The sequence below is a fragment of the Schistocerca cancellata genome, chromosome 2 (genome assembly GCF_023864275.1).
Source record: "Schistocerca cancellata isolate TAMUIC-IGC-003103 chromosome 2, iqSchCanc2.1, whole genome shotgun sequence".
Taxonomy (NCBI): Eukaryota; Metazoa; Arthropoda; class Insecta; order Orthoptera; family Acrididae; genus Schistocerca; species Schistocerca cancellata.
Genome location: NC_064627.1, coordinates 912,949,575 through 912,973,196, shown reverse-complemented (window position 1 = coordinate 912,973,196; position 23,622 = coordinate 912,949,575). Strand labels below are relative to the sequence as shown.

General features: G+C 39.0%; 1 protein-coding gene across 4 annotated transcripts in view; it reads right to left on the bottom strand.

Moving 5' to 3' along the window:
- Positions 1–14,567: 14,567 nt before the first annotated feature.
- Positions 14,568–23,622, bottom strand: part of LOC126162856 (tetratricopeptide repeat protein 14 homolog) — a 73,184-nt gene continuing 64,129 nt past the window's right edge. For 3 of the 4 annotated variants that reach the window (XM_049919631.1, XM_049919634.1, XM_049919635.1), the window contains 5 exons: positions 21,243–21,471; positions 20,910–21,008; positions 20,207–20,337; positions 17,738–17,867; positions 14,568–16,947 (listed from right to left, as the gene is read on the bottom strand). In XM_049919631.1, coding sequence (XP_049775588.1) covers positions 15,303–16,947; positions 17,738–17,867; positions 20,207–20,337; positions 20,910–21,008; positions 21,243–21,471 — 2,234 coding nt within the window. In that variant the 3' untranslated portion in view covers positions 14,568–15,302. The remainder of the gene's footprint in view (positions 16,948–17,737; positions 17,868–20,206; positions 20,338–20,909; positions 21,009–21,242; positions 21,472–23,622) is intronic. The other variant, XM_049919632.1, reaches the window with a different exon arrangement.

Here is a 23,622-nt window from a genome sequence, read left to right as displayed (position 1 = left end):
GTGACCTATAATTGTTGTATTCCTGTTTTCGCGTTCCGCGATTGTCAATGTCAATTTCCAATTCTTGTAACAGTCCCTGAAAAGCTTCAATGTCGTCTTTGCAACGTCCTGCCAAAATAATATGTCGTAAATGTTCAGGTAGTTTGATTAAGCAAATGTGGATGAGTTCTGTGGGGCTGTATGGGATTGACAGGTACTGATTCTTGTGCAACATGTCTTCAAAATATTTCACAAGACTGGAAAATTCAGATTGTTCGAAATGTTTCATCATTATGATGCTATGTTTTACTCGGTCTTGTGTAGCTTGAGACCAATATGCTGGGAGGAAGTCATGATAAAATTCTCCACTGTGACAATCGTGAATGACCGATCGCATTCTTTCAGCTGGTTCATTCTCTAAGTAGCCACACATAAATTCTAACCTGTGCTCTAATGACCAGTTGGGAGGAAAACAATGAGAGAATTGATGGAGCCACGCTTGTGGATGAATGTCATTGCCAGAATTCTTAAATGTTTTGAATTTACGTGTAGTAATGAACAGCTTATAGTCAAAATCATCATGTCGGCGAGTCGCATGTCGGTCATTGTTACGTCATTTCGGCGGTTCCATCTCAAAATTCGGTGTACCTTGCCAATTTCTTTCGTAATTTCCGAAGTGCCCTGTGTTATTATTTTGTGGCTGTTCCGTATTTCTATGTCCCTCTTCGCGTACTGGAGCGCGAGTGTCCTCTGAAATATGTAATTCTTGTATTACTTGTGCCAACTGATCTTGTACTTCCCGGATTTCTCTTTTTGTACTGTGTATTGATTTGATTTTGATTTTGTTTGAATTTTCTGATTTGTTCATACTCTTCAGTGTCAGTGAAGGCTACAGGTCTTGTGTCATTCAGATCATCATCTACCTTTGTAGACAAGTTAGTGACCTGATCTGAAAGTTCGCCTACTTTCCCCGATAGTGAACACATTTCCTCAGTGTGCTTTTCTGAACCAAGTTTCAGAGTGTCCATTTGTGTTGAAATCGAATCTACTGTGTCCTTTAAGTTTTCCTGAGTTTTTGCAAGTTGCGTAACCGAATCGGTAGATGCAACTGAGTCAATTTTAGCCCACAAGGTCTCATGATTTTCATGAACAATGGTTTGCAGTTCTTTTATGGCTGCTTCGTGATTCTGTAATGCATTTTCATGCCGCGAAAAAATAGGTTGAAAATGCTCACAAATTTGTGTTTTTACGTCATTACAGACTTTTTGACATTTCGATTCAATGTTATGTAACTCAGTAGTTCAATCTTCACGTGTTTGTTCAAGTGTGGTGTCTAACTTTTGAAGCTTTTGCTGTGTTTGTCTCTGATTTTGTTCCATTGTGTCTAACTTTTGAAGCTTTTGTCCCATTTGTAGCATTAATTGCAATAACAATGCACTGGTGTCTGAAACAAGTTCCTCAGTGCTTTTCGGCAGTGAATTTGCACCGGCAACATTCACATTTTGACAAGCAGAAAATGTGTCTTGACTTATTTGAGAAAACGGTGAGGACCCAAAACCTGAATCTACAGTATTTGCAAGATTGTGTCCTGTCATTTCGGAATCCTGAGGCGAGCTGTTGCCGACCGATCGTTCGATAATGCTTCCCTGTTCACTATTTGTTTCACTGTCTACGTTATTATTTGCAGGCCGCTCCATTTCCCTATGCACAATTACGAAATTACTACTTTGAATATTAGTTAATTCATTAACGGTGGCGCTAACACACTGCTTTCGTCTTCACTGTCATTTCTCAGTTTACTTTGGAGCCTAGTATTACGTTTTTCACACGCCATTATTGTCACAATATTTCACACGACAACACAGAAAAGCACAATTTGAAGAGCAAAATGAGAAAACACATTAACATAGCATTGAAAATGATATCTCGTTAATTGCAAGCGCAGCTGCGAAATACTTGATGCAAATCTACATGCATGCCACAACTGTTTTACTGTACAAGAATGAAAAACTACAACTACAAAGGAAATTCTCTCTACAATTACGCGCTAGCAATAAACAAAGGCTGCACTAATTACACAAACAACAAGAAAAAATCAGAAGATTCCAGTGAGGTATCCTCAGCTAAGGGTCGACATATGAAACGTCCACTTAGAAATATTATACATGACTGTGCTTAAACTGACACACAATATTTTTAGCGCAACGCAATCTGACTTTCAAAACTCCCTACAAAGGAATGGCCCTGACTAACATTAACCTATACCTTTCACAAATCACTTACCTCACCAAAAATCATCGTTACTCGAACTACTGCAATACAGCGAGCGCCACTACTGCCAGCTAAATAAAAGATTCAAACTACTGAAGGCACTAACTACTGATAGGCATAGTTAGCAAATGAAAGATTTTGATAGAGCACAAACAATGTATTTACCTTAATAGTGTTCAAAAGTCATAATATGTATAGCAGTTCATGACATCCAGTCTTACAAATTTCAAAACTCCGCCATTTCTCTCCCCACATCCACCACTGCTGGCGGCTCACCTCCAACTGCGCAACGCTACGCACTGTTAATAGCCAACTGCCCAACACTACAATGGCCAACAACAATGCAAACCAGCCACAGACTGCACACAGCACAGCCAGTGATTTTCACACAGAGCGCTATGTGGCGTTACCAATACAAAAACCTAAACAGCCTACTTACATCATATTCTGCTCCTGTACTGCATACCATCACTTTAGTCTTTTTCTTGTTTATTCTCATTCCATACTGATTGCATAGAATTTTTTCCGTTGTTCTGAGGGCTTCCTCTAGATCTTCTTTTGTCTCCGCGACTATAGCAATATTATCTGCATAACGAAGCATGTCTATCTTCTGCCCATTAATTTTGATCCCCACTTCAGTAGTTTCTCGAACTCAGTCTATAGCTTCCTAGATGTAAGCGTTGAATATAAGAGGAGAGACAGCACATCCTTGCCTTACCCCTTTTCTAATATTTGCTTGTTGTTCATGGTGACAGTTCCTAATCACTGCCACCTCATTATTATAGAAACTGAGTATCACACAGATGTCTTTGTACTTTATTCCAGTTTTCCTCAGCACTCTGAACATCTCCACCCAAATAACGTTATCAAATGCCTTTTCCATGTCTACAAAGGCAATATAAGTTGGTTTATTTTTCTGTAATTGCTTTTCAATAACGAGTCTCAGTGCCAGAATCGCCTCTCTTGTTCCCAATCCCCTACTGAAACCAAACTGATCTTCACTCAGCATATCCTCCACCTTCTCTTCAGTTCTCTTCAGAACTTTTTATGAGAACTTTTGGTGCATGTGATATTAGGCTTAGAGTTCAGTACTGTTCGCATTTTGTAGCTGTTGCCTTCTTTGGTATAAAAACAATGATACATTTCTGGAAGTCTGTCGGTATCTCTCCAGTGTTATAGATGGGCCTAATAAGTTAAAGCAGCATCATTTTCATGCTGTCACCAGCATTCTTTATTAGTTCTACAGCGATGCCATCAACACCCTTTGCTTTGTTGTCCTGTAGTTCCTGTATAGCTCTTGTCAAATTCTTCTTGCAGAATGTCATCTCCCTTGTCATCTTCATCTACTTGCTCTTCTCTTCCTATTACTTCCTCCGAAAGAGGTGTTCCAGCATACAACTCCTCTATATATTCTTTCCATCTCTTCACCAAACAATATTTTCCCCTCTTTATTTTCTATTGTGCCCGAGAGTGTTGTTTTACGTTTGTTAAAAAATTGATTTGCTGTTCTGTAGGCTAAATCAGTTCTTCCGTTTTGTATATTTTCTTCCACTTCTCTGCACATTTCTTCAAGAAAATTTTCTTTTGCTTTCCTAGCTTCTCTATTAATTAAATTCCTTCGTCTTCTGTATTCAGCTCCCCCTTGTTCATCAGTTGCATTTTTGTATAATCTCCTGTTTTCTACAAGCTCAATAATATTTGCTGTAATCCATTTTCTCTTGTTTTTGGGTTCAGTTCTTCCAACTATCTTTTCTGCTGCTTTGTAGATACCAGATATAATTTGATCCCAGTCTTCTTTTACTCCACCATGTTGAAAATTCTTAGCTAGGTTATCTGCTTCATGAGCATAGTGCTTTGTCAGACCCTCAGTTTTCACTTTTTTTAGTTCCCATTAAGTTTTACTGGCTTCTTCTTCAAACGTTTGAATCTCAGTGAACTTTTCATCACGATCAGGTTATGATCACTGCCTATGTCTGCAGATGGACAGCTCCTGCAATCTTCTATCTGGTTCCTAAAACGTGCTTTCACTAGAATGTAATCAATCTATTGTCTCCTCAGGTCTCCAGGGACCTTCCATGTGTATTTTCTTCGTTTACGATGTTGGAAAAGTGTGTTTGCAACAACTAATTGGTTCCTCGAGCAGAACTCGATAAGTTGATCTCCTCTTTCAATTCTTCTTCCAAGTCCATATTTGCCAACAACTTCTTCCTCTGGTTCTTCACCCACAATAGCGTTCCAGTTCCCCATGGCAATCAGGATTTCATCTCCCTTAACAAGAACTCTTCAGAAAATTTGCACTCTTTATTGCCTATTAGCTAATAACTTGCTGTTTTTAGTGACATAAAATTAAATGTAGGATACATAAAACCAGTAAAGTCAAGAGACAAGCAAGACAGTACACATTTCTTCAATCTTTATGCGCTAGCATTTTTTTCTTTCTAATCTTGCTACAGGTTTACATGGCATTCTTTCCTTTCTGGGAAAGAATCTATTACCTCATCGAAGTTCGTCAAACGTTTTGCTACATGAAAAAACTAAATGTCGTAGTCCAATACTGGAAAAGCTGTTAATACAAACAGTACCCAAGACTGGTGTAGTTTCTCGATCTGATCACGTGTATTTTGTTATTGTCTGCTAGATAAAACTAAACAGGCCTGCCTAATATTGCAGCAATTGTAACACACACCAAATAAACGAGGCTGTTAGGCCTACTACAAGCAAAAAGTTTTATGTTAGGAAATAGCTTCACATTTCATTCATGCGCTCCAGCTTCTGAAGCATGAAGTCGAAAAGTAATAGTACGAAATTTTATATGAATTTGGAATCGTCATATTCTTCCACAATTTGTGTGATGTTCCCGTTCCCTCTTCTTCCTCGTTCTTACAAAAAATCTTGTTATCACTAATGCTGTAATTGTTCCTGCCAGTGTCAATACTTATTCTCCCGTTAACTTCACTAACCCTGCCACAATCACCGGTAGAGCTACCCCGCGTTTATTCTCCAGTTAGGCGTTATTACGTGTTCGTACAACGTGTTTTCCGCGCTCTCCCGGAATAGAACTTCAGGGGCTGCTAGCCGAGGACTGTACAACTGACCCTTACTAGCGTAGCGGACTGGCCAAAAAATTTCTTTCAAAATCTCATTTTCTTGGATACACCGAGAAGATAAAAGGTAATCTTTCTTACCTGTTATTCCTGGTAGTCGTTTATTTCCGCTCTGGTAGTCTGAATCTATGGATTTCTCTGGTAATTATAACAACGCTGATCATTCGCAAACCCAGTCAACCGCATAAGCAGCGATTGGCTTTCACCCATTCAGCTTTATTCTGCTCAGCTGGTAACAGCCCCGTCCCCTTTTGTCTGCAGGAAAGTTTATTTCTAGATGCGAAGGGGGTTCCCCTGGCAGAGACATTACGTAAACTAAGCACCCATTCATCGATAGACCAACGTGCGCTGGATGCTGGGCGCTTTTGTGGTCTTTTTCTTCAAGAGTATGAATTTGCTCCCCCCCCCCCCCCCCCCCCCCCCAAATTGCCTACCGGAGGAAATCCCCGGTTTGTCCCCCGCTCCTAAAACCGGGCCTGTTGCGCATGCGTGAATCTGGCAGCTTAGGCGCGCCAGTAAAATTTTTCCGTGTAACATTTGGCTGCTTGCTGCTATTGCTTATACAGCTACAGCCAAGTTTTCCTAGCTGCGGGAATTTGTTGCAGCATGCTGCAGAATACGCTAGCGTCTCCCACTGAGCGATGCGGGTTGCAGGGTGCTGCGTGAACCGTTTTCCTAGGCGCGGTGCGCGTCAGAACCTAAAAATTGAAACTTTTTTTAGAGTTTGGCAACTGCCCCTGATAGAGTGATACGAGAACTACCTCCTGATACCTTTTGTTAACTCAATGAAAATTTTGTGCTATTGAAATAGATAAATATTTAATATTTTAAGGAAAGTTGATTTTTCGCACTACTCGATATTTATGACGCCATACCTCCTAAACTAAGAGTCTGAAGGCAGCTATAAAGTTACATGTCGATAACGTCTGCAAAAGTTTTCGCCAATAGAGTAGGTAACAGTGAAGTAATAAATTAAAGTGTAACGTCTGACGCGGAACTTTTACCAAACCAACGTCCAAAATGTAGTAAGCTACAAACTTTTTCCCGTTACATTTGTTGTGGGGAGTGAAAGCGAGGAAAAGTTTCGGAAAGGTTTGAAATAATTTTTCTAGTTTATTGGAAGTAGGTGGGTGATATAGTTTCTCCTAGACGAGAGCAGTTTCGTTTTCTGTGCACTGCAAAGAGCTTTCTGCTAGGCTCGGGGCAGTGTAGCGCGACAGTAGCAGCGGAGACAGTGAAGCCCAAACATGCAGCAGAGTGCTCGAGCTAAAAACTGGCACTCTGAAAGTACATGTAAGTTACGGAAGAAGAGGGAGTGTATGTTACTGGAAAGAGTACTCAGGAAGCGCAATGCAGTGAGACGAATGTTCTTGCATCGTAAAGAAGGAGCATATAAAATTTTAGTTATAAAACATTTGCTCGACGAAGCGGAAAAGCTTATGGCGTTTTTCAGATTCACACTCAACCAGTTTCATTATTTTCTTTCGTTAATTGTAGACAAACTGAGAAGTAATTCCTGTATCCGAGTGGCAAAGTTTATTACATTGGACATAGTAAAACACATCTACATCACACTCCACAAGCCACCTAATGGTGTGTGGCGGAGAATACTTTCGGTACCACTATCAGATGCCTCCAACCCTGTTCAACTCGCGAATGATTTTATTCATTTTTATTCCGATTTCTGACCAAATTAAGTCTTTTTTTCCATTTGATTTTTCCACTCGGCGTCGGCCATATTCAACAAAATTTGCTTTTCGGAAACCAGTTCGATAAGTTGCTCATCCTCTGAGGCAGTGAATTGGTCAGCCGACATTTCTGGTGATTTGTTTCTATAACAACTCTGTTAAAAATTGTCTGTTGTTGTCCGTGCGCGCGAAAAAAACAGTGGAGCTGTCGTCTCGCTGCTGCCCAGTTCCACTACCCCCGCTCCTCCGCCCAAGTAAATCGCTGCGACGTGCGGGACCGGCTCCTCCCGAAGCACGCAAGCGTTTCTCGCAGGCGGAGCCCGCTGCGTTGTGTCTGCACCCTAGGAAAATGGTAACGTATGTTCGCATTGTGCGAGTGAGCAGCGGGGTCTTGCACGCGTTTTACGCAGCATGCTGCGGGAAATTCCCGCAGTTAGGAAAACGCATCTCAACTGCCACACTACTGTAGCCAGAAGCGGGAGAAGGTACTACTCATACGCGACTCAACTGCGCATGCGCATGAGCTGGCTCAACTTCAAAACGAATCTAATGTAGGCAGTTGTGATGTCAATCTCATCGGAGCAATTTGTTGTTATGAATAGAGCACGGATTTTGCAATTTTTTACGGTACCTGGTATTGTATCTCTACGAATTATGATATTTTGGAGGTACTAGGCTACTTTAAATTCAAACTTAAAATGCATATTTTTGGTGTTTGAGCATATTATTGTCATATTTACAGGAAATGGCCGTAAAGATGCATCTTTTTGACATTTAGAGGTCATATTGAGGTTCATTTTGTTCCCTGACAACCCAAGAACGTTCCAGAGTATTAGGCCAATATCTGTGGCTTGGTTCTAAAAGTGCCAATATCAATACTTGTCAAAACCGGTTTTATTGGTGTACGCCATGTAGTTTCACGTGCACTTCATAATGTTAAAACGGCCAATGTCTAAGCCACACAGGATGAGAGATACTGGGGTTTTAATATGTAAGCCCCAGAGTAAAATAAGTTTCCAATCAGCATAAAAAAAGCCAATCTTGACATTGGCCCTCCGTCTTATTTTACGTTTGTTGTAAGATGGGTCAATGTCGACATTGGCCTTTTTTGCTGACAGATGGTTTCAGCAATTGAAACAGTGCTGTGACATTCGACTTAAATCTGGCGGGAATACACAACAATAAAAGTTGTTCCTTTAACGATTCCCCTAACCATTCGTCACATTGTTAGTGAGGAGTCTAGACAATCTTGGTGGGCACAAACGTTATGTTTCTTAGAGGCGATAAGGAAGAGCTTGAGCAACAAACTGCATCGGAAATATCACTGCTGAAGTCGTCACTTTGCCATGATGGTAAGTTTACTAAAATAAGCTGGTATCAGGCGTACTTACCCTATTTTTTCCAACACAAGACCATAAATTGGCTGGTATCTCTACTTAATGCCAATCTAAAATATTATTAACTGTCTATTAAATTTATTTCATTTTTATTTGCTTTAAGGTCACCCCAGTACCAGTACAGAAGGAAATGCATGTTCGTCATTATTTCAAGTTCTGATGATGTATTTGCAGATTCTGATGAATATGTTCCAAATGGTGGCGAAAAGTAGTGATGAAACCAATGACAGAGGGAATATGGCTGTACAAAAGGCAGTTAAAAGATCTTCAAGGATTGAAGAAACTGATCTAATTCAACAGCAGCCTGGCGATGAAACAACAAAGTTCAATGGAAGAATGAAGAAATGTGATCCACGGGATTCATCCAGGAAAAGAAAGCGAAACGAAAAATTGTGGGAGAAAAATCGGAGGAAAGAATTGAAAACTGCAGGAAAGGAAGATGTGACGTCGAAAGGAAAAGTTATACCTGCTGAGTTCTGAAAACATCGTGTAAGTGCAGGAAAAATTGCGGAGGAAAAGTAAATGACGAGAGAGAGATGTTCATAGAATATAGCAAATTGTCCCCAGAAGCTCAAAATCAGTTCATACCTAATCATGTGTCTGAGGAAAAGATACATGAGGAGCGTTTAAGGAACAAACCTGAAGGAACTGCGAGCAGGCGAAAATATTCCAGGAAGTACTTTCTTTACAGTCCTCCTTTGCATCTAAGAAGTATATCAGAATATGTTCCTTAGTACATTTTCTTTAACACAAAAGAATAATAATCGGGAGAAAAGACGGAGCTCTGAAGGAGGAGTATGTTCTGAAGATGGACGTGGTAAACATTCTAATCATCCTAAAGTCCCATCTGACATCGATTTAATAATGGAACACATTAATATGTTTCCTCCCTACGAAAGCCATTACTCTCGATCTCATTCTTCCAAAAAATATTTATCTCCAGACTTGAGTGTTTCAGCAATGTACCAGCTCTATCAAGAATTTTGCCAAATCAAATGTAAGAAACCAAGAAGTGAAGCATGTTATCGAAGTTTTTGTGACCTGTTTCAATCAACTGAAGACTGACACCTGTGCAAAATGTGCAAATAAGTCTTGTTACTCAAGAATTGTACTGATGATGCTGAATGTTGTAAGGTTGAAGTGGAACGACAGCAACATTTGGATTTGGCCCAGGCTGCTTATGATCAGAAAGACAGTGATAAAAAGAAAGCTGAGCAAAATTCCAATGTAGTAACCCTGGCCTTTGATTTGCAGACATGTTTACTCACTCCTTTTCTACGCTGTGGTGTGGCATTTTACAAAAGATAACTTTGGACTTTCAACTTGACAATCTATGCAAAGAGACATGAAGAACGTTCTCCCGTATGTTACATTTGGAATGAAACAATGGCAGGAAGCGTGGCCAAGAAACAGTTTCTCGTCTATATTATTATTTGATTAAACTGGCCAACGAAACTGAGGTACACCTGTACAGCGATTCGAGTACCGGACAAAACAAATATTTTTATTGTCATCATGTTCTGAGAGTATTGGACGAATTCATGATTCAGAGAAGACGTTTGGAAATCAACCGCAAGTTTCTTGATGTAACTTTGAATCTGGCTCAGTTCACACAGCCATTAAGAAGACAAAGAAAACAACTGTTGAAGTAGAACTGCCAAGAGATTGGGCCAAATTAATACACATGGTTCCCCAAAAGCCACCCATAACTGCAATAGAGCTGGAACAAAAGGACTTCTACAACTTTAAAGACTTGCTGAGACGTCATTATCTGCACAAGAAAATAAACACAGAAGAGAATCCTATTGTTTGAAGTAACTCAGGTATGCCAGGAATTGTCTCCCACAAACACAGTTACATTCAAGACGATAGATCTGAACAGAAAGAAAACTCGACATTTGTCTATGCCAAAACTTGCACCTATTTCTGATGCCATCATACCAATTTCAAAAAGAAATTAAAGGACTTAACGGGTCTCTTTCCGTACATCAATGTAAGCAGTTGTCCATTCTATATGCAGTTCATCAATCACCTGAAAACCAGTACACAGCTGAAAGAGATAAACACACAAATTTTATTTCTTTGTGTGTGATGAATGTTTCCTGAAAGTTTGGCCGTACCTTTTTGTAACACCCTGTAATGTTAATAGTTGTCAGAAAATATTCAGAAGCTTGTAACTTCAAACTAAGGTTCTTGACAATGGCCCATTTAGAACCAAGCCACAGAAATTTCCAAAATGAGGTAATGTAGGGCGAGCCATCAGAATAAAAGGCTGTCCAGTAAATGTGGGTAGCTTATGGAGGGACATGGTCTTCTTTTTCCACTTAGGTGGTCTCTCGGATAAAGATGCTAAAGGCTTGTGATGGTTAATTGTTGAAAGATGGATTATCAGAGTAGAATCGTGCTTCGGTACTTGTTGCCCGCAGTTAATGCGTGTTCAGGTTGCTCACCTAATCTCTGCAGTGCACCAACAATGTCCTGGTTATTGTTGGCATTTCAGAGTGTTTCCGTGCTGTTCACACAGACTCTTTGCTACCTTCTTCAAATTTCAGTATGCCAGGCCAAAGTCCAATAATTTATAGCAATGCATCAGGAGCTATTGTGCTTTCACAACAGACAGAAAAATAATAGTCTGCCAACTTTTTTCTTTTTTGATAATTTTTCCAAGAAATTAAAACAATTAGTAAGTTCATTTGTAAATTTGCTTGCTGTTTTCTATGTACGAGTGGAGAAAAAAACCTTTAGAAATTACCTTTGGCGTTCTTGCAAATAAAAAAAAATTAAATGTTGTGAGGGGATCATAGTTCCAATTTTTAGAAACTTTTTTGTAGTCTTAATTCACTTTTTTGAGTGACCATCTTGCAAGTACACAATGTTCTCTTACATTTTTGTACAACTGTACGTACTTATTGATATTTACTCACTTCTCCAACACTTTAAATCAGGGTTGGGAAAAAAGGGTTGGGGGAAAAAAGGGCTGGGAAAAAATTTCAACTGGATCAGCTAAGAAGACATCTCAGCACCAGAACAATGTAACCGAGGCACGGTTAAAAATTTCCGAAGGACATGGACGACATAAATGAGTACAATGAAGATCTTTGCGAGGCTTTAATAAAAACAAACAACCCTTTGAATAAGCTGGAGAATGAAGGATTCAGGACCTTCTTAAGAAAAATACACAGGAAAAGATATTCTTCACGAGTCAACACTCAAAATGAAATATGTGAACCCACTGTATGAAAAGATAAGGCTTTTCAATAATTTTTAGGATTGTAGGTATGTGGAAGTCAATGGATATAATTTGGTATATACATAGGCCAAAATAATAGTAATTTAATTTATAAAATAAAAAAATAATAAAAATACTTGAAAAATAAATTCAAACTGTTTGAAAATTGAAAGGGAGTGAAGTATTTCAAGAAAGGAAAAGACAAATGAAGAAAGGACTTGAGGAGGAGACTGCCTCTAAACATTCACTGCAAAAAAGAAAGTAAATTAATTCTTAAATATAATTGTTTATGAGCAAATTAAATAACTATTACTTTGGTCAATGCATATACATAAGAAAATAGTCAAAAATTTAGGTAGGTGCTAAAACAGATAGTTTGTTTTTGTGTGTGTGTGTGTGTGTGTGTGTCCTGCGTAGTGTCCATATGTTTATGTGTATTTTTTAAATTTAGTTTCTCTATTACAGACACTGGAGAATATTAGGAAAGACAGTGGCGATTCTCCAGTCTGACTATCCGTTGAAGAAACCATTGATTCTTGCGGTCGGTATATGGTACACGTCATAGTTGAAAATTTTTTTCCGGTGACGAGGACACCTCCTATGTGCAAAGGAGTGAAACAAATGACACACACCACCATTGAATGCACAGTGCAGGAACTATTGTGTAAGATTTACCAATATTGAATAGTTTAAATTATAGGTAATATGAGTGCAGTTTTTCACATCATATCCCGAGCCAATAATAAAATTTGTAAAATCTTTTTATTTTCTTTCAGTTGTGCTATGGAGAAGTGAAGATCGGAAACGTGGGGGAGAACAAGGTTTAGGCCCCTGCTGCATTAAATTATGCTGAAGGCTGCAGTGTCTCCAGGTGTTTTACCTTAAAATTATTCACCTCATGTGTCTGGCTCATGGCATCCATTGAGTCGCTGAAGAGGTCAGAGCCCCAAGCGGAGTGAGAGCTTTCAAGACTGCTCACCCTGACGATCTCTGCCACCTGAACCAGTCTTGACGAGGTGAGGAAAATGGATTTCAGCTGCAAACTATCATGCACACAACCACAGAAAAGTTGAGAAGGCATGGATGTGTATGTAGTTCTAGATAAACTGAATAAGCAAAGAAAACTAATATAACATAGAATTCCAATATTAAGCTTATTTCTCTTTACAGCAATTTTTAGCTTGAAACTGACATTCACTAGATTACTTTCTTGTTCCAGGTCCTAAAGCGCTTTGAGAATTCCAATGTGTTACACAGCCTATCTTTCATTCGAGCGCACTTGGATGGCCTTCTAGACCTAATTGAGAAACTTGAGACTCGTAACATGGAAGTTACAAAGGCAGTGCCTCTTGTCGAAGGACTCAGGACACAGAGCAAGAGTTGGCCAGGTCACATTGGCGAGAGACTTAGAAGAAAATTGGATGCAGTTCTTCATAGAAATCCTGATTGACCTACAATTCGGAATATCGCTCAGTTACTGGAAGGAGAGAAATACTCTGAGAAACTAGATGATTTCACGTTGCCTGCTGTCGCTGCTCTTAAATTTTTACCTGTAGTGTCGTGTGACGAACAACATTTTCAGTCTTGAAAATGATTGTTATCTGACCACAGGAAAAATTTTCATGTAGAGAATATGGAAAAAATGTTGGTAGTTCAAACAAACTCTTAACCTTTAGAATTTACCAAAGTTAACATGTAAGTACCTAAGTTATATTCCATTTTATTCCTTGAATTACAGCCATTATTGAAAATATTTGATGGTTAATTCATGATGAATATATTAAAGACAGAGAAATGCCTAACTAAAGAATTTTAGCTGCATATTTAAAGGCATATACTGGCAGTAAGAGCATATTTTAACTGCATGTTTTAAAGAGTTTTGCCTCACATTTTGTGGGTTTTAAGTGCATATCAATCAGAACGCTAGTTATGAAGCATTGCGTAGTCTTCATAAACCCTTCGATACATTTTGCTCTTGTATAAGCACTGTGTTTTGTTGTTGTATATGGCGCATATCCTTTGCAACTTAAGTTTTATTTCCCATTGTTCATGTTGTATTGCTGCAGTATTATTCTCCAATAGCGAGATACAGTAATATCCTTCATCAGAGTATTTGTTCTTACCAGTCAAAGTTACAAAAATTTAACTGAAAACTAAAACAATGAAAGATTCCCAGAATTCTAAAAATGTCCCGGGTTTTTCCCAGGTCATATACACCCTCTTTATATCACTTTCATGACCACCTGTTCATTTTCATGGCCTGTAGACATCTTGTATTACATTTTAATCACATTTCTAATGGTACTGTGCTTTTTGCCTCTGTGACATTCCCTGCACTAATCGCCCCCAATGTTCTGCCAGTTATTAGTTCATGGCACTGGATTCTGTGACTACGAACTTCAGGGCCATCTGTGTGTTAATCTATCTGACATTACCGCAAGTACACTTTATTTGAGTTTACTTTTACTGACTGACTTCAATTTTTTTAAAACAATTGATAACAGCTGTTAGCAGTTTATTATGCTCTCATGGGGACCTGCAGATGACCACCTAATGAACCTATTAAGTGCAGAATTTAAGGTCTTTGTGAATAGTTCGAAGCATATGCATGTGTGTAAACTCATCACTGATGTGTTGTAACACAGGAATATACTGTCATTAAATGGCACTAGTTTCAGTGTCATTTGCATTTTTGTTTCCTTTTTCATCCAGTGAAAATACTTCCATATTTTGCAAGTAATGTCACCAAACTGCAATTTAAAATTGCACCTTAGCATGTATCAAGCACTGCAACTGAAAATAGTTCGTTACCACAATACTTTCAATTTTGCATAACAATTTACAGTTTGTATAGAATAAAAAAATGCTTTATCAAATTAGCTCAGAATTTACAACAAAATGCCAGGTTCATTCATTTATTTGTTTAGCTGTAATAAATACAAAGAATGAAATACAATGTATTTTGATACAATTTATTACTGTATCCAAGACAGTAAGACGACAATTTACAAAATTTTAAAATGAAGTTCGTATCTCACATTTCTGTCAAGTGTCAAATATCCTAAATGAAGTTCAAAGGAGGTGTTATGTTGTTTGTACAGCCTGAATGACAGCCTGATTTTCCTCGTAATGAACCGAAATATTTAGTATTGCAAGAACATCACATTTCTGTTTTTGATAAAACTATGCAATGATAAACTGATTGCATTCAAAGAAATTACTATTCAACTACTGAAATGCTTAAAAGCTACACACAGTTTCAGCAGTCTTTCAGGCACTATTCTTAAAAGTTGGAATGTTCTATCAATTATAATTGGAGACTCACTTTTACATAAATCATACTTCTGCCGATCTGCTGTGCTTTCAAATAAATGAAGGGAACAATACATACCTCACACAACGAACTGGAAGGTTATATTAAATAACGTAAGATTACAAAATATTTACAATGTGTATCAGCAGTGTCATGATAATAGTGCACAAGTCAAAATAGTGACAGAACAAAAATAATTCAGTTCACTATGCACACAACACTACAATTACTTTTACTGAGATGTACACAATTTCTCACACACAAATATAACATGGAAAGTTAAGGCAAAGGAATATTTTACAGTCATAATTCCGATGAAGATCACCAGTTACTGCTCGATTTTCCAAATGATTTACTTCTTTCCTTTGAGTCATCTTTTTTCTGACCTTTAACTTTATTCAGAAACTTGTCCATTTCCTCAATGCTATTTTCTGGGGGTAATCTTGGGCCCTCTGATCCCCTATTTCTTGAACTCTTCTCTTCAGAGTCTTTCTCAGCCCATTTACCTTCGTAAGATTTACGGTCAACATAACTTGACTCTCTTGATGGTGGGCCACCTGGAGGTAATGGTGGCAACCCATAATCATCATCATCAACAGCTTCCCCTTCACTTAATGGTTCATCCCTAGATTTACTGGAAGCTGCTTGTGCATCATCTTTCTTATTTTCCTCTGCAATATACTTATTTATCTTTTCTTTCGCTGCATCAACTTTCTTCATAGGATCATCATCTTCACGGCTGTAGCTCCTCCTACCATCACTACTTCTGGATCGAGGTCTTCCCTCATAACGTCTGCTATGGTAGTCTCTGTAACCAGAACTAGGTTTATAGTGAAAAAACCTTGGCCTTCCTCTCCCTCTCCCTCGATTGTTAAATGGCCTGTTTCCTCGACCGGGTCCATACTTTTGATGGAAATTCCTGTTCCCACGATTAGCAAAATTACTTCCACCACGTGCATTCTTATAATTGCTCTGGAAACGAGGCCTGTAATATGTGCCACGATTACGTGGATATCGACCCTGAAATTTATTCATATGGTAATCGTGCCTCCTGCGACGGTCATCAGATTCACTTCTGCTACGCCTCCTGTAATCCTCAGACCGAGATCGGCTACGTGAATAGCGATCATATGATCGACTGCGGCTACGGTACGAACGAGATCTTGAACGTGATGCTGAACTACGATAATAAGATCGGGACCTTGAACGGCTACCATACCTAGCATATGATGCTGAGCGCGATCGTCTACCGTCATAGGAAGCAGATTTAGACCTGTTCCTATTCTTTGGATATGAACGAGAGCGAGACCGTGAGCTATTACTGCTAGAAGCACGGCTGTACTTTGTTCGAGAGCGAGACCTGCTACGTGATGATTCACCCGATGAAAGCCTTCTACCAGGACCTGCACTAGATGAAGCTGCAGTTGGTGTCTGTTGTGATGTAGGAGTAGGCTGCTGTTGCTGTGGTTGTTGCTGCTGTGGTTTCTTTTTCTTTCGTTTCTCAGAAGCATTGGAATCTGTATCACTATCAGTCCTTGGGCCTTTAGCTTGTGAACTGGAGTTTGCTAACACTGGTGTTGTCTTGCCTCTACCTGATATGGTGAATGATGTCTTCGGGGGCATACCAGGTGGCAGGGGAGGGAGCTCATCTGATTTTTTTTCTGAGGACCGAGACGAGTTTATTCTAAAACCACTCTGAAACTTATCCATAAACTGTTGCGTTTTAGTAATAGAATCTTCTCTTGCTTCCTCTGAACTTTCTTTTTTAGGTTTTTCTTGTACAATCTTTTCAGCTGTTTCTCTGGATTTCCTGGCACTAAACTTTTCTTCCGGTTGTTTCTTCTTGCGCACCTCAGCTTCATCTTCACTACCTTCTTTATCATTATCTTTTAAGAAAATGAACCTCTTCTCTTCAATTTCATCCCATGGTTCCTTTTCAATTTGAGATTTGTCCTTTTTCTTAATTCTGTAAAACAAAAGACAACATAAAAATTCTTGCAGTTCTCATAAAATGAACAGCATTTATTAAATTCAGTAAACTGAACATACTGACCAACAAAGCATATACATATGATTTTAACACATTATCAATTGCAGCAACTCTCACATGAATGTACTAAAGCCTGGACAGGCCGTTGATTGTAATTTCTACACAGTATTTCACATAAGCCAAAAAGACTAATGAGATGTGAAAACTGCCTTGGTCCACTGTACCACAAACAATATCCACTAACTGGAAAAGGAACAAGGAAATAGTCACATCCATCACAAAGACGGTTCATTTCATTATAGCACAGCTCTACAGGATAGTTGCTGGGAAAATGATGCCGTTTGATGCCACGATATTAAATCTGGCAGATAATATTATGAAGCTTTGCACAGTGTTGCAATTTGAGTAGACATATATCAGAATTCATAAGTCAGAACACAATAATGCCAATGCACAAAATTTCTCTCTTAAATAGGAACAGAGATACAGCTCAAGCAAATCATGAACTAGAGATGGAAGTACTTGAGATTTTTGTTAAGAATAGGAAAATAAATTTACTACTGCTTGTTTGAACTAAGAAGCCAAATTGTCTGCTGGAGCAATGATGGGATCACATGTACCATCACGATTAAGTTACTGCTGGTCAGCCAAGGACACAATTAATTCCAAGGAAGAAGTTGCTACAATGAGGTCTTCAATATTATTACTGAGTATCTAAAACACACAATAATTAATTTTGATGATGCATGTACGCATGGCCACATACCTAGTGTTTGTTGAGCCAATCTGTATCTTCCATTTCGAAGGCATGACTGTAGCGGACTCCGGTGTTGCTTTCTCCTTTGAATTTGCTGGTGGTGAAGGTGAGTCTGCAAACATATCCATCTTTTTCTTTTCTGCAGCAAAAAGAATTATTTGGTATACAAATATGATCACTACTAATAAAATTGATATATCATAATTTCACAGTGAAAGAATTAAGAAAGAATGAATACATATCAGAATGTTGTGGTCAAACAAAAACATTACAATGGGGGAATGAGGTTATCCTAACAGAAGTGTAGAAGTCTTCTGAAAGCAACATATATGGGGGCAATCAAAAAGGTTCCATTCAAAAACTGTACAGTCCAAAACTGGTACATCAATGAAGCAATATCTCCATGAGCACTGAGGCAATCATACACGGGGTTGAAGATACCTGTTTGGTAGAACACCCTGTCCTGCTGCACGAAGGAGTCCGTAACTGCCTGCAGCACATCTGTATCCAACAGGAATAGTCAACCCTTCAAGGCCTTTTTAACGGATCAAAGGGTGATAATCACATAGGGAGATATCAGGACCTTAGGGTGACTACTGAAGTGTATCCGACTACAGTTGCAGTTAACTTCTGCATTACACTTGCAATATGGGACCTGAATTTCTCATGAAAGAGCGCACCCCTTGGCGCACCTTCCACCAAGGTTGTTTTCGACAGACATGCTGCCCCAAACATATTCTTCTTTCTCCAAAGCAGACCCATTGGTGTTGGTCCTGTCTGAACTCATTTGGTAATAACGACACCATAGTTCATGTTTCCACATTTTCTGCACGCGCGTGGGCACACACACACACACACACACACACACACACACACACACACACACACACAGAAAAGACACAAATGCCACACTAATTCATTGCTCCCATATTGGTGCTTGTATACCGGCAAAGCATGTACGCTGCAGCATTGCCCTGAAATGGAAACTTTTTGATTGGTTCTTGATTGCAGCATGTAACTTGACACCAGCCAACTGTAAATAAAGATCTGCACTGTATTGTTTCTTGAGAATTATTGTTTTTAGTTCTCAGCTTGTATTCCAATCCAGGCAGACAACAAACAAGCGTTCGAAATTAAATGCCTGTAACAGTTTATAGCATATTTATGCATGAAGTAAGTAAAGAAGTAATGTACTGTTGACCAAATTATAGTGTCAGGAATGTACCACAGACTTTAATACAGCAGCAAACAAGAGAATGTACAGAATGAGATTTTCACTCTGCAGCGGAGTGTGCGCTGATATGAAACTTCCTGGCAGATTAAAACTGTGTGCCCGACCGAGACTCGAACTCGGGACCTTTGCCTTTCGCGGGCAAGTGCTCTACCAACTGAGCTACCGAAGCACGACTCACGCCCGGTACTCACAGCTTTACTTCTGCCAGTACCTCGTCTCCTACCTTCCAAACTTTACAGAAGCTCTCCTGCGAACCATGCAGAACTAGCACTCCTGAAAGAAAGGATATTGCGGAGACATGGCTTAGCCACAGCCTGGGGGATGTTTCCAGAATGAGATTTTCACTCTGCAGCGGAGTGTGCGCTGATATGAAACTTCCTGGCAGATTAAAACTGTGTGCCCGACCGAGACTCGAACTCGGGACCTTTGCCTTTCGCGGGCAAGTGCTCTAAAGTTTGGAAGGTAGGAGACGAGGTACTGGCAGAAGTAAAGCTGTGAGTACCGGGCGTGAGTCGTGCTTCGGTAGCTCAGTTGGTAGAGCACTTGCCCGCGAAAGGCAAAGGTCCCGAGTTCGAGTCTCGGTCGGGCACACAGTTTTAATCTGCCAGGAAGTTTCATATCAGCGCACACTCCGCTGCAGAGTGAAAATCTCATTCTGGAAACATCCCCCAGGCTGTGGCTAAGCCATGTCTCCGCAATATCCTTTCTTTCAGGAGTGCTAGTTCTGCATGGTTCGCAGGAGAGCTTCTGTAAAGTTTGGAAGGTAGGAGACGAGGTACTGGCAGAAGTAAAGCTGTGAGTACCGGGCGTGAGTCGTGCTTCGGTAGCTCAGTTGGTAGAGCACTTGCCCGCGAAAGGCAAAGGTCCCGAGTTCGAGTCTCGGTCGGGCACACAGTTTTAATCTGCCAGGAAGTTTCAAGAGAATGTACAGCTATGTAGCCAGTTCTATCTTTTCACAGAAACTGACAGTAGGTTTTACATAATAAGTTTATCAACCCCTATCCTCCAACACCCGTGAAACAACACATCTCTTCTTATCATTTACCTTTTCCTTTTTAATTCTGTGCTTTGAAAATTACAATGTATAAAATAACTGAGGCCGATCTTTGTAACACCAACAACAGTCCTCCTACAACTAATGTTGCGAAGTTTTGTATTCTAATATTACTAATGCCAACATGATTAAAACAGTTTCTTCTTATTACAAAGGAACACACATTTCACACATGTACATCTAGTCTTACCTCTTGCTCTTAATGTTTCTTCTACTTTTGCCTCTTCATTGTGAACAAAAACAACTTTTGGTGATGCATGTTTATTTTTCCCCGGGCTTGAGGAGTGCCTCTTCTTTTCTTTCTCGCCTTTCTCCTCACTCCTGCAGAAATAAGAACATAAAGACTTAAAATATGTGAAAGAAGTAGGGCCACATTTGCATCAGAAGTGCACTTGTCACATTTATTTAGACTCTACTTTTCAACATTCACACAGATGTATAAACTGAACATGTGATGAGAACAGCATACAGCATAGAAGGAATATAAATTTTAAACATTTACTCCAGAACAGGATTTCACTTCATCAAATATGCAACAACCAAGTTTCTGTGAAATAGCGCCTACATTTATGAATGCATAGTTTCAATACAATATGCTAATTTGTTTCCCATGTTGTTATTAACTGCAACAATAAATTCTTTCAACTCAAAAACCATTGTAGATAGTTCCACACCTAATACCTAAAACACTACAAACACATGTAATATTTAAGAGCTACTACCGTAAAAATTTGCTGGGCCATAAGGCAAAATTAAATGTCACAATGACCAGTGCAGCATCATCACTATCTAAACACATTCGGAAATGATCAAAATTAAAACGTCTACAATAACCTCACATTACTGAACTTTAAAAATTAAAAACACAGAAGTTAATATATTTTTTCTCTCACCTTTTTGATAACCCAGTATCCTTCTCCACCTTGGCATAATAAGCACTTAACTTTGATTCCAAGTCTTCAAGATCAGGAAGGTTTTCAAGTCCAAGCAATCTGCAAAAACAAGACAATTTTTCCTCACAAAAACTCAGTCCTTAATTTAAACGTGACAGCTGACAATCCATCACTATTTTACTACTTTCATGCTCACCCTTTTTTTTTTTTGCAGTGATAAAGAATCATCTAATTAGGTTGTAATATATCTCAAGAACGTTATAAGGCAACTGTGAGCAATAGTATAGCCCCCTGAATACCACAAGAAACAAAAAATTTAAAAAATAAACAAACCTCAAGTCCTTTTTGTCACTTCCTGATCCATACAGAAATTCTTCTTCATCATCTATACTTTTTCGTTTTCGTGTTTCGTCCTTAACAGTGAGCTCCTTCCTAATAGCATCTCTGAACTTCTTTGACTCCATCTGTTCTTCGAAATCTTTTATGTCAAATTTATCGGAGCGTTTGCTCCTATGTTTCTTCTTCTTCTCATGCTCTTCACGTTCCCTCTTCTTCTTCTTATCTGAAATAACCAATTATGAGCAAACATATTCTTTGGAATTATTTCTACACACAAAAAGGAAAGAAATTTTTTGTGACACATTGTATGTATAATCGAGATGGACACTAAGTATACATAATTATCTGATTCTGCAGAACAATTTAGCATCTGTATTTTAAGCAGAGTTTGCACCATGTTTGAAACAGGTTTAACAGATTGGTCACAACATTGTCTGGAGTTAGCACCAGACGATTAATGTTTGCAACATGTTACAACATAGTAAAAACTACTGCCATGTCTGTGTTGGTACGGATTGCAGGAAGCAATTTTGTCTGTCATGCTGCCTATGTTGTGGTGTACTTCGCACAATGGAGTATTATTATCAATGTGTTGCCCAGAAGTGAAATGCACAAGGCAATAGATATTCAGATTTACGACACCGAGGCAGAGAGATTAATCTGGAAAGAGCAAAGTGCAAACCACAGGAATTCCAAATTACACAAGTAGCAGTCATGCAGGAAAGGAACCGAGTTCTTTGCTAAAACAAGAGAGAGGAATTGTAGAACTTTGTCTTTGAGGTGGAAACAAATTTATTTAATGTACAATGTGAAATGTTTGCCACCAGCTTCAGTGATGCGGACACAAACAACTGACACAGTTTAAAATATGCTTCCAGTGTGTGTGTGTGTGTGTGTGTGTGTGTGTGTGTAAGGGGGGGAGGGGGAGAATTGCAAAGAAAAAGTTTTGAATTCAAGTGTAAATGCGGCTTTACTGACAGCATCAAAATATTCAGTTCTCTTATGATGAGAGTACATTTCTGGGTCAATGTGCACAATAGCTGAGACCTATCTTCCACACAACAGTAGACACCAGTCATAGAACATAATTTTAAGTACAGATTTATATCAGTAACGTAAGATTTAGAACATAATACGACCCTTGAACTGTATCTCTTCAGCCTTGGCTAACTCAACATGCTTAGGCAACAAAAGAATGATCAATGATTGAAAATGTATTTAGTATAGATAAAAAATCTAGTTATGAAGCGCATCAGAAGGGTCACAAAATATATGGAAATGTGCAACCTTTCTGTGTTAGATGCTCTTACTACTCCTGGCAGAACTGTTGAAGGGAAGGAAGAGGGATGGAGTGAAAGGACTGGTGTAATTTAGGAAACAGGGAGAGTTAAGGGAAAGATGCCCTGAACCTTAGGCCAGGGGAGACTCAGTGTACGGAATGAGAGGGAGTGACTATTGTTGATGCACGACATTTTCTACTCTTGCAGAGAGCAGGCACGAATGGTCTTTCCTTCTCATCCAACACAGTAAGATTCTAGGCAACTATTCTTTAACTCTCCCCATTTCCTAAACCTCACCAGTTGTTTTCCTTCATCTCCCTTCCTTTTACTTCAATCCTGCTGCTATAAGAAACCACTGGCTCCAAAATCTTTTATATTTCCGTATTTTTACATGCGTTTCCTCCTACTGCCACTGTGAGATTTTTTAAGCGTACTACAAAGGGAATGAACAGCCTTGCAACTAAACAAATTCTACAGAAACCGCTCTTATTTCACACTACAGTAATTTAACATTTTCAAAGCTGATAGCAGCTGTCTAACAACAACTTCCAATTTTGGAGGAGGGTCTGCAGGATTCAAGTAACATTTTATACTGAAATGGACAATGCAGTACAATACATTCTGCTTCAAAGTTTGTTACTCTTAAAGGTCCTTTCCTAAGATTATCTTCCTTTTGATCTAACAGTCCGAGTCATTCTCATACTGTTTATTGTCTCTCCCACTTTCAGTGTTCCTGTTCCTGCTGTGGATGAGCTAATACTGGAGAACTTCAATAGCACTCACATTATTATTTACATTGCTATAACCTGTTTCAATAAATGAGATGTCAAAACATGAGCTTAGGTCAAGTATTACACTACCATATTCTTTGTCAACATTGTATGTCAAATATTTATGTCAAAGATATTTGATAGTGTAATACGGAACTTTGCCAAATCTCGCCTTTCGCCAAAGAAATATGATCAAATCTAGGATTTGTCGTAGGTTTGATCACAAAAGTTGTTTGCCTTCCGTTCACTGCAATATGAAATGTAACCACTTGGAGCACTGACATCGCTGGAGATATTTGACTTCTGTAGTGTGTTTATAAAAAT